This window comes from Gallus gallus, chromosome Z (assembly GCF_016699485.2).
Source record: "Gallus gallus isolate bGalGal1 chromosome Z, bGalGal1.mat.broiler.GRCg7b, whole genome shotgun sequence".
NCBI lineage: Eukaryota > Metazoa > Chordata > Aves > Galliformes > Phasianidae > Gallus > Gallus gallus.
In genome coordinates this window covers 34131189-34148000 of record NC_052572.1, presented here as the reverse complement: position 1 = coordinate 34148000, position 16812 = coordinate 34131189, and the positions used below count along the sequence as shown (strand labels likewise).

The window sequence follows — 16812 nt, the reverse complement described above, 5'->3', positions numbered from 1 at the left end:
TATGTAAGCTTCACAGTAATTATGGAGTTTGCAGCAATTTCCCTTGCTGCTGTACAGAACATTTTGTACTTACAGCTACTACAGCTTCAGCAACTCCTGTCAGCACAGCCGGTCTAAGAGAATGGAGGAGGATCTTGCCTTCTAACAATACAAACAGTAACAGGGTAGCACAGTTTTCTGGTCCAAGATTCATGAGTAGAGTGCTGAAGTTTGCTCCACTAAAGGGTGTGTGGAAAGGGGGAAAAAAAAGAACTTCTGGCATCTGTTTTGAACGTAGTAGTTGAGTAATCTTAACACGATTATCATACAGAAAATAGCCGGACAGCTATCACCCCAACACTTTTACTGCCACAGAGAAACCTAAATGCAAAATCCGCTGTTGAAGAAACTTACGCTATAACACACTAGGCTAACTCTGTGATTTTTATAGCTCTATCATATGTGCACAGGCATCTAAGTTTCTGTAGCAGTACAACAGATTTAATGTATTATCCAAGCACAAAATAACACTAGTAGTTTCAAACAACGGAATAAAGGCAAAAATCATGTACTACAGTATCCATTTAATATTAGTATCACAGTATCAAATCTAATACTAGTCAAGTTAAAAAAAAAAAAAAATCAATCCATCCTGCTGATATCAAAATGTGTTTAGTTTCTGCAATTTAATCTCCATTTCATTTGTTTGGATACTGTACAGACATTCAGGAATTTTACTGACATCTGTAAGAGGATTAGAGAGGTGTAAAATCTGTCCTTTGAATAGCGCTTAAATCTTACTTTGCAGTTCGGTGCCTGGCTACAATTTTTTGCGTAAACGGCTGTGTAATAGATGTGATTAAACACCAGACCTTTCTGTGTAATAGATGTGATTAAACACCAGACCTTTCTGCATATAGAATATTATGTATGTAAATATTTAAGGAAAAAAAAAAAAAGGGGGGCGGGGGGGATAATATTTTGGTTTTAAAACTTAAAAATAAAATCAAAGAAAACAAAAAGTCAAGTTACATCCATAGGGATCTCCATACCTAAAAGAGTAGGCAGTATTCCCAGAGGCTTCATCAACCCTCACGAATATAAATTTTAAGGTATAATTTTCCATTTCCAAAATGTTTATGCATCGATTGATTTCACATTGCTTGATAAAAGTATCTCCCATGGATCCATAAAAGTGATAAATAACTCAAGATCTAAAGAAAGTCTATTTGTGGTATTAAAACAATTTGCTTGCTACACATATTCCGAAGATACAAGATACTGAAACACATACTTTTCCCCACAGCCTACTTCTTATTTCTACAATAATCTGGCAATCTATCTTCATTTCAGAATAATCAGAAACACTTTTCTTCCATAAGGGATAGTTCTATGTCAAAAAGAAAACAATGCCTAGTATTACAAAAACGTATTGAGCTTTCTGTTTAAAAGAACTAATAATACTGCATCAGTGTTTGGTTTTCTTTTATGCCTCATGTCTATTTGGCTCAGGATGCTTCAAGCAGCAAACAGATTAAACATTAATACCTCAATGGCAGTGGAGTAGAAACTGGCTGGGACAATATTAATGCATCATGTGCAGAAAGCTGAAACACATAAAATAGCACAATTACTAAGAAATATCAAAACTACCAAACTTAGCAAAGTATAATATTTCAATCCATAACCTAACAGAATGCTTGGTAGATAGGGTCACAGTGCCACACAAGAGATGCAAGTCAGAAAATCTTTGGAGCTTCTGCTCACTAAGTCAACAAGTTTGTACTAGTCACCAGGAGAATTCCCGTAAGTTAGATGTAACTGTTTATGACTCAGTGTTGAACATGCAACTGCTACTAGGTGATTAAACAAAGCAGAGGAAACAGTGCCACAGGGGAATAACATTTGACCGATAATAGTTGGTGGAAAGGTGACATAAACAACTCCCCAGTGACATAATACAAATTACGTCTATAAAATGAAAGAGCAGTATATGACAGAAATTTCAAAAACACAAGCAAGACATCTTCTGTAGTTTATATCACCCACTGTTATGTAACAGTGTAATAGGAGATTCCACCCACCAGTTTTCTCTCAGCTTCTTACAGCAATATATTCACAACTGAGTAAAAACAACAGGAAAAAGAACCCAGGCTTTCAAAGGCAAGAAGCGTTTGTCAATATGGTAAATAAAAAGGAAAGCAAAAATTTTGCTTACCTGCACAAGAATTCTTGGCCTTTGTGGTGAAGGGAAAGGTATATTGTGCATGAAATGGGAAATGTGCCTGAAAAAAAAAAAGAAAAAAAGATAAGACCTCAGAGAACTAGAACTGGGGACTAAGCAGGGACTGAATACAGTGTTTGTCACATTCTGGAATTCCTGTGTTGCTGTATGTTCTAGAAGTGCATTTGCTATTTATTTACTACTTTGCTAAGTTTAGAAGCCTTTTTATACAAACTGAAACAAAGAAGGCCTACTCACCCACATTTCATGAAAAGTGAAAAGTTAATATTGGGAGCTTCAGATATGCACACAAAATAAAAGAACACGCTGGGCTTTAGGCAAACTGGTAGGAAAAATTCATCCTACAAAGTTTCTAATGAGGCTTAGGTAGGAGAAGCAAAATACTTCATTGCTGGAAGTCTAATGCAGTGTTAAAGATAACAGACTTCAGTGAACTTTTAGGACTCCACACAACAAAATTATCCTTTAAAAAGTTTTCTATCTTTATAGACAGATGTAGAGGAGGCAAGGAACAGAGAGCATTCATCTGCATTAGTTGCAGTACTTTTAATACAGACACAGACATATATTGTTAATGCAGAGTCTCTGCGCTTGTGTTTAATAACTTAAAGTACAAAACAGTAAGTGCTGGCATGTTGCTTGTAGCTCAGAAATGCTCTGAATCTGAGCACTTTAAATGAAAGGTAAACAGGCTTCAGAAATTCTAGCAGAAAAGCAATGGTAAAATCTGGTTCACAATCCAGTTCACACTCCTAGCACTTCAAAACCTACCCATATTAACCAGAAGAAACAACGATTTCTAGTACAATCAGTACAAAGTAAGCTATACAGTGCAAGAGATGGATAAAATATAGCAGCTATGAAAGTGTGACATACAGATCAGATGACTACTTGAGCTGATATCTACACACATTAACTTGAAAAATAATTAACGTACTTTTCAATGGGAAGAGGATGAGGTCCAGAGACAGAGAGCTTGTAGATGAACATAAGAAACTTTCGAAATGCATCAAAGAAAGGCCAGTGTGAAAGAAGGCAGATACATTTATTAGAATTGATGGACTTTGAAGTAACCACTTTTCTCTCTACAGCTGTCAGGAGACCCAACTGTAATTGTTGCTTTTCTGTTAGCAGCTCCCGAGGATAAGGTTCATAAAACTGAATAGCAGCACCATAAACCTAAAAGATGAAGAAACACAGCTGATAAATCAAGTATTTAATGGGAGTTTGGGTTAGAACTTTTGAACCATCCATAAATCATTGGTGTTTGCACACAACACTTTTCTTGGTAGCTTGCTAAACTACTTTTCCTTTATATATAACATACAATAAATACCCTTATAAAAGAAAATATTTAACATTTATGGACCCCTGTACCTCTCTTCCTCTTTTTCATGCTGCTTCGCTCTAAGTATTTATACTCAGTAACATGGAACAACCCACAACTAGACAAACAATCAGCTCTGACTACTACATCCTGAAGGCTCAGAATTGCAGAGTGAGGCCAGAGAAGAAGACAACCTTCCTTCTGAATGATGGTAACACCATACCATTTTGAGAAGATCATGAAGTACACTGCCAGTCCTTGACTGGAATGTCCTATCACACCCGCCACAGAGTCTGGATTTGGAACCTTCCAATTTTTATCTGTTCGGGCCATTGAAAGATGAACTGTGTGGGCAACATTTTCTTAGAAACAATGCCATCAGGAGCAGCTCTTTTTTTTTCCTTTTTTTAATAAGCACAGCATGCAGGCTCTTGCTCATCACTGGCAAAAATGCATACCTAATAGTTGACAATGTTGACAAACTGTTCTGTAGCTCAGAATTTGCACAATCAAGTATTGCTATGGTGCTATGGTATATCTGTTGTTGTTTTCATGGAAATTAATAGGTGGCATTACTTTCAGAGAGACCTACATATAATCCTGCTCTTGTTGCACACAGCAGACACTAACTTCTTGCACGTGGGCTGAATCATGCAGCACATTTTTGGTGCCTGCGTGTGCTTGTAGCTTTGTGCAGATTTTGCACACTGTATTCTGAGTTGTCATTTTATGTGAATTCCAACATCATGACTAGTCACAGAAGATCTTCGCTTCTTGAGCACTTGTCACATACTTCCTCTTTTTACCTAGCTTTCCTCTCCTCACTGTGCCCTTCTCTGGGAACTATTTTTCCGCTCACATACACAGATAGCTACAGAGTCCATTCATACCACTTCAGAAGGAACTAGAGTTTGAGGTAATCACAGGGAAACCACACCTTAAACATTTTTAATACTTGATAAGTGATCATCATTTCAGCATGGCTACCTTTGCATTGCCAGGAACTTTTCTTGAAAGAACAGAAAAATCCATGTCCTGTATCGTTAGTTTTGCTAAACATATAGTTCTACTTAGACATGTCTAAATTGCACAAACTCTTCCATCTACTTCATTTTCCGTTTACATCTGTCTCATAATAAGGCTTATGACATAACAGTTTTCTAAGTGAAATATTTAACCATTTCTTTGATAGTGGCTGTCAAACACAGAAGAGATTATGGCTATTTTATCTTATCAGCAATTCAAATTAAAGCAAAAAAGCAGTCACAATGCATAACTATACCTTTTCCGCAGAGGAACAGGTCAGTACAAATGTTGAGAAGACTGGTAGTGGATATTTGGTTTGAGGGTCCCAACATTCAATAGTAGCTCCCATAGGAAGGCAGAAGAGAGGTACAGATTCTGACAATGGGAATGACTCATAGTTCTCTTGAGGATATCTGAAAATTAAGCCTTCAGTATGGAAAAACGAATAGTAAGTGAATTTGCTCTGCAAGCCCTAAATAAGCTATACAATTTCCAAAATATGCACAAAAGTCTGCTGCTTATGAGGACTTAACAGCCGAAGATTACATCTACAGAATAAACTCTCTCATTTAACAGTAAGGCTAAGTCATCCCAGTAACAATCAATTTGAAATTTCATGTGAATATTGAAAAATTCTCTTTCAATAACTGCTCAAGTATCTCTACATAGTAAAAATTAATCACTGAGAATTTTGACCTTGGGAATTATCTGTATTATTCAAATATGCCACTGAAACAGATTTTATTATAAAGAAATCCCTATGAAGAAAGTGATAAATTACCTACTGCAGTAGCAGTATCTCCACTGAAAATAGGGTAAGCTAGCTAACTCCTCACACCTTCTGCTAACCACTAAATACATTCAGTTAAAAAAAAAAAATCTCTGTTTTCAGAATAGTTAAGTCTTACTTGTAGAAAATGAACACACAAGTATCAATTCACTTATGCAGCTCATCTCAATCATTCTATTTTACAATGGCTTTGTTAACTATGCATTCAATTTCTATTTAGCAGTTTACCCTTCTCAAAGGAATTTCTTGCATTTAATGCTCAGCAGACATTACTTTGGAAGCTTTTTCAACTTCTTCAGGCAAAAAAAAAAAAAAAACCTCAACAGCAATGAATTAAAAATATATGTAAAACCCAGACTTCAAAGAAAAGGCTTTCCTGTCACTTACTGTATTTGTCACTTCTGAGTATTTGTTACCCTCCTTTAATATGAAACAAGAAAATAGCTGTGGAACTGAATGAAATGAACACATTTAACTTGCAAATTAATTGAAAGATGTTGATTTGCTATGAAACATTAAAGGAAATACAAACAAGACTGACTGGAATTCCCAATTGCTCCCTCTCCATCACCACCAACACAACACAAAATATGAAGTAATTTATTACATGTGAAATGCTTGCTATGCTGTCCATTTAAACTCCTATGCTACCTATCCTATCATGATATAAATGAAATTAACACAGAATAATGTTGTGTCTACAAAGGCTTCCCTCCCCCATTCCCCTGGGAATAACTGAGGTGAGCAGAGAAGGCATTAAAGGAGCTGATTTCAACTGACATGCTCTAGAAGACAACTACAACAGATAAGACTTAAGATTTTAGAATTTTTTTTATTTGATTTCAGAAGGTATTTGAATCCTTCTGCTAATATGTTTAGACAGTCTACTTCTAAAATTACTTACCAGCTTTATATGCTATAGAGTTAGAAGCTGGCACAGACTTCTTATAACAAAGGTATACACTGGAGCCCCACTGAAAGACACAAAATTCATGATAAGAGCCAACAGAGATGACAATAGGCAAAAAAGAAATTAAACATGAGCATATGAATATAGTCCCACTTAAAAACAGAACAGAAACAAAGTATTACAGAACAAATTTACTATTTGGCTGCCAATGGAATGAATAATCTGCCCTTCCCACATTTTTAGAGATTACGTATTTGCATAAAATAATCACACCACCACACTAATCTTTGCCTTATTACCATGTTATAATGTAAAAATGTGAAGCAGGTGACTTTCAGCTTTCACACACTCAATTTTCTCAGTTATTTAAATGCAGACTCATCAATGGTGGTAAAATTCTAAACAAGATCATTAGAAACTTTAAATGTACTACCATGAAATGGCTGCTTACATAGGGTTTGTTTTTGTTGTTGTTGTTTTGTAGTTTGTCTACCTTTTGAAGAAAAAAAATGTACATACTGCAGCCAGAGAAAACTAAACACAAAACAGGCTAAATAAAGTGACAGAAAAAAAAAGTGTAAGCAGTAACTAACATTCTTATGTATCAAAAGAAATAACATATTATGGAATTTCTCTTAACAGAAAAGGAAAAAAAAAAACAGAATAATAAATACTACAAAACTGGTCACGCACATGGTATAAGGAGAGAAAGAACTATGCAGCCAAAGAACAATATCTGAACAGTGCCAAGAGTCCAAAGAGGTACTCCTTTTGCATTTGCTTTCCTTTTTGTCTTAGTCCTTAGGACAAAAAAAAAAAAAAAACCCATCTTAAGAAGTCTAAATACTCACCATACCACAGTTCAAATTCTTATCAACTTTGCAGAATGTATGAGGAGGAGTTTCTCCTTTGCTGGTAACAATGACACAGATATCTGTCACTGCCAATGAATTCTGAGGTCGTACTGGAGGAGCCCTTCGATACGTGATAAAGATGCGTTGAGAAGAAGCTGAACTATTGTTAACGTTAGCACAACGACCATATGGAGTAGCTTGAACCACTTCGCAGCCTGAAATGATACGTTCCTTCCCTTCATATAGAACTCTGCAGATAGGAAGGAAACAAAAATATTACATGCATTCAGGTACACAAAAGCTACATAAGCAGATGTACAGAACTAGTCCGTTCAGTAGCAATTGTCTCACATAGAACATCTGAGCACTTCTTAGAAACTATTCCTATCACTTTAAAAAACAGAGATTAAAAAATTGTGTAGACAGTAAGAGATACAGAAGTCTGCTTCCTAAGGAAAAAAAAAAAAGAAAAAAATCAGTAATGATTCATACTCACAGTTTGGTTAATATTTCCAAAGCTATAACAAAAATAACTAAACAAATAACAGGCACACGTACACCAAAAAATGTTCAATGCTACAGACAAGGAAAAAATAATATATAATAACTAGAGCTGACTGTATTCCTAGAAAGCAGAATATATATCTTAAACACCCATACTGAAGCCTTCACATGGTCTCTCGATTTCTTTTAGCCAGATCAATAGTTGATATTGCTGTATTCTTAACTAAATGAGATAAAACTTCGTATTTCTGTCCTTTCTAAACATACAGCCCTTAATATCTGACCATGACAAGAAAGGCTGGAAGTTAAACTATGCAACAATGCATACTTTTAACATACGAATATTAAGACAAGCTCAGTGTTCCACTCCTTACTCCAAACAGTAATTTATTCTCTAGAGTATCTACAGAGTACCTGACATATTCAAACAGGTTTTCCCGTTAAGATGTAGGAAAAGTGTAACAAAACTGTAGTGCATGTTTTTCAGTTTTCAAAGATTCAACTAACAGCTTCCCCACAGGAAAGCAGGCATCTTTAACTGTCCTGAAGTGTCTGCGGCCAAATGTTTGACAGGCTACTAGTAAGCATTAGTTAAAAGTTCTAGGTAGTCAGATATATAAGCTAAAAAAGTTCTTTTTACAGACACAATAATTTTCTGAACTACTAAAATAATATATCTTTCAAAACGCTACCAAGACTGTTGACCACCTTTAAAGCAGTATGTATATATATACATATATATATACACACACAAATATAAACATACATAAAAATTACTGTTTATTCAGATTCCACATAACAAACATGCATCCTGTCATAGTACTGAGGACATATGAGAACTATAACCCTGTAGTTCTTAAACAAAACAAAGAGATCAAACAATTTGTTCGTCATCAGTCTGCGATACAAATCTATTCGGCCAGCTCATGGGAGACAACATAATCACCTTCTATAATTGTTTAACGTGTGAAGAGTTGGCTCAACACACTTTTCTTACATTTAATTCAAGATGTAACCTTGGATTCAAAAAGAGCATACCGTAAGTATTTCTGAGCTGCAACATCACTTTTAAAACAGTACTCCACTAGAAGATGTATCTAAAGAGAATATTGACACATCAGTCTCCAATGGAAGTTTCAGTTGCATTTTATTTCAATTTAATGCATTTTAATTAGAACACAACAACTTTAAGTTATCCCAGAAACACCTATCAGCTGACATCTTTTGAGAAGGAAGATCACATTAATTAGACAACTCTAGCAGTTCAATTTAACAGGTTTCTCAAAAAGATGCTTAAAGACTGGATTACTAGCGCAACAACACATCATCAGTAGGGTAAAACTAACCTGTCTCACGACGGTCTAATCCCAGCTCACGTTCCCTATTAGTGGGAATCATAGAATCACAAAAGGTTTGAAAAGACCTCCAAGACCATTAAGTCCAACCCTCCACCTACCACTCATAATTCCCCAGTAAGCCGTGTCCCTCAGTACAACATCTAAATGTTTCTTGAATGCCTCCAGGGATGCTGACTCAATCACCTCCCTGGGCAGCCCACTCCAGCACCAGAACACTCTTTCAGAGAATAAATTCTTCCTAATATCTAATCTGAACCTCTCCTGTCACAACTTGAGGCCATTTCCTCTAGTGCTATCACTAGTTACATGGGATAAGAGGCCAACCCCCACCTCATCACAACCTCCTGTAAGGTATTGTGTAGGGAACTATAAGGTCTCCCTTGAGCCTCCTTTTTTCCAGATTGAACAGTCACAGCTTCCCCAGCCACTCCTCATAGAACTTGTGCTCCAGATCCCTCACCAGTTTCAGTGCCCTTCTCTGGACACGCTCCAGGGCCTAAATGTCTTTCTTATAGTGAGGGACACAAAACTGAATACAGCACTCGAGATACAGCCTCATCAGAGCTGAGTACAGAGGGATGGTAACTTCCCTGATTCCGCTGGTAACGCTATTTCTGATACAAGTCAGGATGCCATTGGCTTTCTTGGCCACCTAGGCACAGTGCTGGCTCACGTTCAGCCAAGAGTCAACCAATACCCCTAAGTCTATTTCTTCCACACAGTCTTCCAGCCACTCTGCCCCAAGCCTGTAGCATTGCCTGAGGTTGTTGTGCCCTAAGTGCAGGACCCACTTGGTCTTCTTGAATTTCTTGAACTTGATATGTACAAATGCTTCTAGAATATAAGAGGCTGACCAGTTCTCAAGACTGCAACAGTGGTATCACTTCCTCCATAAAGCAAGAGAAAAAATGAAAACTGTTCTCAAGTTCCAACTGTTTTCCCATCCTTTAGAGTCCTTACGCAAAATAACTCCTTACAACAATTCTTATCTCATTTAAGATAAAGCAGAATACAAATACTATAGAATGAAAATACACTACGTACACTGAGGGTCAGAGTTAGGGTCTAGCAAGGGGAAAAGAGTTACCTTCTATTTCTACTGCCACCATTATTACTATTTATCTTAACACGTAAGTGTACTTTATTATCCTAGGATGTTTCAAATACTCTACTTCAGTTGTCACACTAGTGGCTTTTAGGGAACAATGGAAGATGCTGGCTAGTGAGATAATCCTCCATTTTCTCTTAAGTCCTCTGAAACTTGTTCACTTTCATTTTTGAAATACATCTCTAATAAAGAAAAGTATTTGCTCAATCAGTTCATGCAAACGTTCAGAAAACAGTTATGCACAATGAGATGCATTCTTGATACAGAAGCTCTAACCAAACCAAAGCTTCCAATTTAATAAATAAATTTAGTATTTATTTACATATATTTATTTATGTTACCAAACTTAAGCATTACTCAGTAATGCAAAAACTCTGCTTAAGAAAATAAATTTAGGACTCTGTTTGATCCCTTCTACAGAAAGTGTTACAAAGATCAAAACTACTCACATTTCGACACATTTCTCTGTCAAGTTTTCCTTCACGTAAGAAACCAGTTCTGGAATTCTCTATTCCTAACATCTGAAATCCAGTGAGAAGACAATCACAGAATGGCTTGGGATGGAAGGGACCTCAAGGGTCATCAAGTCCCAACCCTCCTGCTACAGGCAGGATTGCCAGCTGCTAGATCAAGCACTAGATCAGATTGCTCAGCGCCCCAATGAACCTGAACACCTCCAGGGATGGGGCACCCACAGCCTCTCTGGGCAACCTGTTTCAGCAGTTCACCACTCACAGTAAAAAACTTCCCTGGACATCTAATCTTTCCCTTTGTCCTACAACTATCTACCTGTATAAAAAGTTGATTTCCCTCAGGCCTAAGGGCCACAGTGAGGTCTCCTTCCGCAGCCTTCTCTCTTCCAGGCTTAACAAGCCCCGCTCCTTCATCCTGTCTTCATAGGAGTGGTGCTCCAGCCATTGGATCATCTTCATGGCCCTCCTCTGGACCCTCTCCAAAAGCTCCAAATTTTTCCCATGCTGTAGGCCCCAAACTTGTATGTAGTACTCTAGCTGGAGCCACACAAGGGCAGAACAGAGGGGACAACCACCTCCCTCACCATAAGGAGGTGATTATTTCAATGTATTGCCACACCTAAATGGAAACAAATCTCAAATCTCAGTTCTTGCTGACTTTTGGAATGTCGGGAAAAATATTTGGGAAGAAAGCAACAGAACAACTAGTAGCTGAATTATTTACTGACGCATACACTTAAAGTACTGAATTTTAAAACTATACCTAAGAAAAAGACCTTATGGATTCTTGTCCTAGTATCAAATCTTTCTTCTTCCAACTAAAAACAATCACAGTAGACGCCACAGTCAGGCAATCGGCAGATGGCTTAACTATATGGAAGTGAGCAGCTATAATAGGAAGTCGCTAGCAGCTTACAGACCCTACAGCTTAAGAACCAGGAGAAGAATAGGAAGGTCTGACAATGGGACGGAAACAGGATAGAAGACAGGGAAAACAGAACAAAAGGAAAATGACAAAGAAACAGCAGAACAATGCTTCCACTTTGCACATTCTTCCAAACAGCATTTCTTTAATCCATTTCCCTAAAAAATATGTATAAATCTTTCTGGACTACTGTACACACATGCACATGTGCTTATATTTATGTATACACACATAGGTACACATATATACACACACATTTACAGTACTTATTTTAATGCTCAGATGGCAAGATAAGTAAAAATATTCATCATTTTAAAACCTACAACTGAATAGGTTTACAACTTTAAATTGTGTATTTGCTACATAATACTATAATTATAAGTAACTTCCTTAGATGTAATTATAGTTGTTTTTATATAGAGTTATTTCATATAAGTTAATTTTTATTTTGTTTTACAAATGCTTGTCTTATAGTAGTACACGTTACATTATAAAGTTGTTTGTTTATACATTAAAACAATATCCAACTATGGATTCAACCCTTTTGAGGAGATAATCTTCCTCTACTATTTAGTATGTCAGCTGACTCAAAGGACAATTAAAGCTAAAACATTCTTTCACACATAACTTCCAACTGAAAAAAACAAAGAAACCCAGAATAAATTAGCCCTCGGAGAGTACATATGACCTATAATACATCTCTTGTCCAAATTCCACTTTTATTTCAACACACTGAAATTTACAAAGCAGATTGCTCGAACCATCTCTTGAACATAGTTGCAAAAAAGCAAGAGCAGAAGGGGGAAAACATTCATATGCACCATTGCTCAGAGAGAAAAGCCTGCCACTACTTATTAAGTGTGACACCCTTACTAGATCTGTGTAAAACAAAGTACAGAATAAAACGCTACTTGCCAAATATCAATAATTTAAAAAGCATAGATCTACCCAGAAAGCTCATAGTAGACAGATATCCCTCTATTTTGCTTATCAACTGATAAGCAAAAAACTGACCCAAGCACTCAAGTTCCAAAAGTTGAAGGGGACATGAAAATAAACATGTACTAGCAGAGCCCCTTCCACAGAAGCATAGGCTGAAGGCTGGTGGTTTAGTTATCAGCAATTATCCTCTGCAAATTTCTCCTCCTGCTAAAACTTAGTGGAGTTTGTCACATAACTCAGTCACATACTGTAGTTCTACACATTTAAATACCATCACAACAGTTATCCTGAGTTTCAGGCACACATACAGAAAAAAACTATTTTAAAATCACAGTTTCACTGAAGAGTATTAGGACATAGTTTAGATAGCCAAGATTAACTGAAATTTGAATACATAAGGCTAACTATATAACTCATACTCTTCAGATCACAGATCTTGTCACGTAACTCACTTTGTTACCAAGATTTCACAACTAATTTTTTCCCCAAACTGGACTCTACTCATCAGCTGGCATTCACAAACTCTAAATCCAAAGAGTACGTAGTCATTGTGCCTGACATGCTTAAACTTATAAATGACATTAACTGCACTTACCACTGACAAAGACATATGATTTTACTTCACTCTTCATTGCTTATTTGTTAAATAAGGAAAACTAAACATATTTATTAGATTACCACCATTGTAGTAGTTGCCCCACTAATTTTGCTTTTTTTTTTTTTTTTTTTTTGCTCCAGTAATTCTACAATGTCCTTACCAGAGGAACAAAGAAACAGTGCTATATGGAGCAATTCAGACAGTATTGTAGTGCTGCATGAGTTGTTACAGATGGAGAATTTTCTCAAGATGGTAGTAGCACAAAATTAATACACTCACCACCTCAAGACTTTGGGGGGATTTTTTGATCGTGCACGTTAAAACTTGAAAATCAGAATCCTTTAAGTAATAAAATTAGTTCAGAGCTTCTGCACCACCCCTCATTTATTAGGCACCAAATTTATAGCATTCATGATTCCCAGCCACACAGATGGGTCAGTTCCACTCTGCTGTTTTTTTTTTGTTTGTTTGTTTTTTCCCTCTACAGCTTAACACTCTAATTGTCACATATTTCCATATACCGATAAACTAATTTGGTAAAGCCACAAACATGTTAATCTTCAACAGACATTCTACATTTATTAAGCTACATACCTCTGAAATTGTTTAGAGCCACAGATGCTCCCAATTTTATTTTGTCAGTATTATACCGCAGCAGCAAAATGCAGCCAAGAACACGTGTAAGATAATACAGAAACTGAAGACATCTCAAGAAAGCGAGGGACCAAAAAGTTACACTGAGATCTTCCACTGCTAGTTAAGATTTTTAGAGCTAAGAATTAGCAATTGTTGTAGTTAAAATATTTAATTTGTATTGTACAGATTGAAACTGAAAAAGTCAGCACTCATCTCTGCAACTTTCAAACTCACTTTATAAGTGAGCCTAATATTTTTAAAAGTTTTGGAGATCAGTAGTAATTTTTCCATTCTGAAAGTCATCACTGATTAAAGTTTACTGACTTAAAACAAGTTGTGGTTTATAGACTTCAGGGGAAAAAAATCTTCACATTGCTGGAAGATGAAAAAGGTTTGAGTTATTTAAGTGTATACTTAAAGATTACCACACGTAATCAAGAGAAAATGAATAATTTCAGGAAGCTTGCAAATGTCATAGACACCATGTTGCTCCCATACAGTACAACATATTAAAGGTTTACAATCACAGTACTGGTAAATCTGTAGAAATCCGTATTTCAGACAAAAAGAAAGACGTTTATTTTCTTGTTTTGGAGATACAAGCCTGAATAGAGTTGTCAACAGACTAAATAAAGTGTTTGCAGCTCATTATGTCAGAACTTACAAGCAACCTCATAAAATCTCTCACCTCTTTCTACGGCAGGCTTCAAGATTCTTGGTAAAGTAGATAAATTTAGATCCTGTTTCACTGTCCTTTCATTTTTAAGCGATATCTTTCACCTTAAAGGGAGCTAAAAGTGAATTCTGCATAGCAGTATTTTTTTCTTAAGTTATCACTTCCAGATGAAATATATTACATTTCTGAGTTTGCACAGTACAATTTATATTCATTGATTTTATAATACTATCTTACCTTTCATAAAGCCTGCAACAGAGAACTTTATTTCTCTTATTTGACTTGCTCCATATTTATGTATGTTTGTAATCTCAAGTTAAAACATTCTCATTCCTTTCAAAAAGACAAGTTCACTAGAAGACTGACAACTTATTTCAGAATAAAAATGCCACACAGATACATCAAACAAGTAATACATATTGCAAACTATATGCTTCAATAAGCTTTTGCATATCTGTTTTCAGCATCACCTGTGAAGAGCAGGATTTTATCACCACTGCAAGAGGAATTAAATAGTCACAAATATCTCACCCAATATCAGTAAGAGGTGGTTTGTCTCGGCCTCTCTTGTAGCAGAGAAAAAGTTCAGGACTCTTAAGACTTCCATAGTTTAGATTGGCTTGGAGGGCCGTAGGGGTGGCTTCAACACAGGTGTATCCCTCCGGGACAGTTTCACCAGCTGATTTAATTATCACAGCAATGTCAGTAATTGGAGCCTTCGGACCGCTTTCATGACGGCTTATTTCTTGGTCCAAGAGGTTTGCAGTATCTGTATCAGTCAGTCCTGCCACTACAAAATAGTCAGCCACCCGTGGGCCTTTGTCTTCTATCATGGTTATGAAAGTACTCCTAAGGAAAATAAAGAGAAATAAATCAAACACATTGCATTCAAACCAAAACCTTTTCCTAAACAGCTATCAAGCTGTCACCGTTTAAAATATTTAAAGAAAATTAAGCAAATACAAAAATCCTATATAATCTTCAGAGAATTCAAGAAAATTCTAGAGAAACTCCAGAAAAAAAAAAGGAAAAAAAAACCTCAAAAAGATAGGCAGGTGATTAGATTTCAGTTTTAGTGCTGTAATAGAAATGTTTTAGCACAACGAAGTTTAAGTGAGATATAGAGGTCAAAGTTCCTAACGCAGCAGCTGCACAAAAAAAATTGCTTGGCATTAGTGATTAGATCATTCAAGCTCTTCACAGGTCATAAATTCAAGCAGGTACCCCTAACTAAAATGATGTATATTTTTCTGGCATCATTTACCAAGGAACCTGACTACAGAATCATACTTTTCTTTTTTCCCCCTTCAGAGCAGAGAGCAATTTAAATTATACGCTAACTAGTTTATCATCTGCACGCTTCATCCATTTTGTTCCATATTTTAGGCCTAACTGCAGGATCTTGAGACATTCAGCAGGCGACCTTAACATGCGGAAATCATTTAAGGAAATCACACATCCAAGCCCACATTTCATCAGCTGATTAGGCTGTATATATCACTGTTCAGCTGCACATTTTGGATCTGGGAAGATTTGTTCTCCAAATACTCAGCATGTTCACTTAACATCTGATTTTAAATCAGTGGAATGTATTTATTTATTTATTTATTTTTAACAAGCAAAACTATCTGGCGGACTATACTAAAATATCACATGTACAATTTCAAGTATCAGTTTTCACGAAATACCTATCCTTCCGAAAGCTGATGGAGAAATATTTAAGCATGATCCAGAGGTCCCTTCCAATCTCTACAGTACTGTGCATAAGCGCACCAAAATTGTGAAGTGTCTCATATTTACAAGATCCTTATTGCCACTGTAATTGTAGAAACATTAACATCCACTAACAGAAAGGTGATCTGGAGTGTACGTATTCTGCCTCCTTTCTCCAGTTCAGTTCAATTCTGTCAAATGTTCTGTCCTCAGGTCTCCCAAAGAACAAGAAAACAACTTCAATGCCATATCTGCTTGTGAAGCTTCTGAACGGCTTTCAACTACACAGTTCACTGCAGTTCATCCTCCTTACGGTCATGAACAGCATTAAACTAGTGATAAATCTCTTCACAGGTACATAAGTCATCATGAAATGCACAGGTTAATGGCTTCAGGTTAATCGCATATAAATTAGAAGTCTCTCCTTATACTGTTACTACTCATTCCCACCTCACTTTTGACCAGAAACAGAGTTTATGCAATCACAAAATGAACCGGAACAAGAACTGCTCTGGCTGAATGTTAACCTGGCAAGGACTGTTTAGTGTTCAACCAGAGTAATTACGCGATGATTCCATCTCAGCAGAAAAGCAGCAGCTTTCAGCAGCTGCACTGACTTGCACTGGATTAATCATAAAACTGTGATTCTGAGATGTTTCAGTTTACCTCTCAAGATGCTTGAACTTGTTCACACACAAAGAAAAAAAAAAAGAAAAAAGAAACAAACTTCTCCCTTAAAAAAAAAAAA

The 16812-nt window shown here is 36.3% G+C and overlaps 1 protein-coding gene across 12 annotated transcripts in view; it reads right to left on the bottom strand.

Moving 5' to 3' along the window:
• DENND4C (DENN domain containing 4C) overlaps nucleotides 1-16812 on the bottom strand; it is an 83238-nt gene that overhangs the window by 38709 nt on the left and 27717 nt on the right. For all 12 annotated transcript variants that reach the window (XM_046905887.1, XM_046905885.1, XM_040656252.2 and 9 more), the window contains 8 exons: nucleotides 14883-15200; nucleotides 7129-7381; nucleotides 6272-6341; nucleotides 4834-5003; nucleotides 3162-3403; nucleotides 2198-2264; nucleotides 1528-1586; nucleotides 74-218 (listed from right to left, as the gene is read on the bottom strand). In XM_046905887.1, coding sequence (XP_046761843.1) covers nucleotides 74-218; nucleotides 1528-1586; nucleotides 2198-2264; nucleotides 3162-3403; nucleotides 4834-5003; nucleotides 6272-6341; nucleotides 7129-7381; nucleotides 14883-15184 — 1308 coding nt within the window. In that variant the 5' untranslated portion in view covers nucleotides 15185-15200. The remainder of the gene's footprint in view (nucleotides 1-73; nucleotides 219-1527; nucleotides 1587-2197; nucleotides 2265-3161; nucleotides 3404-4833; nucleotides 5004-6271; nucleotides 6342-7128; nucleotides 7382-14882; nucleotides 15201-16812) is intronic.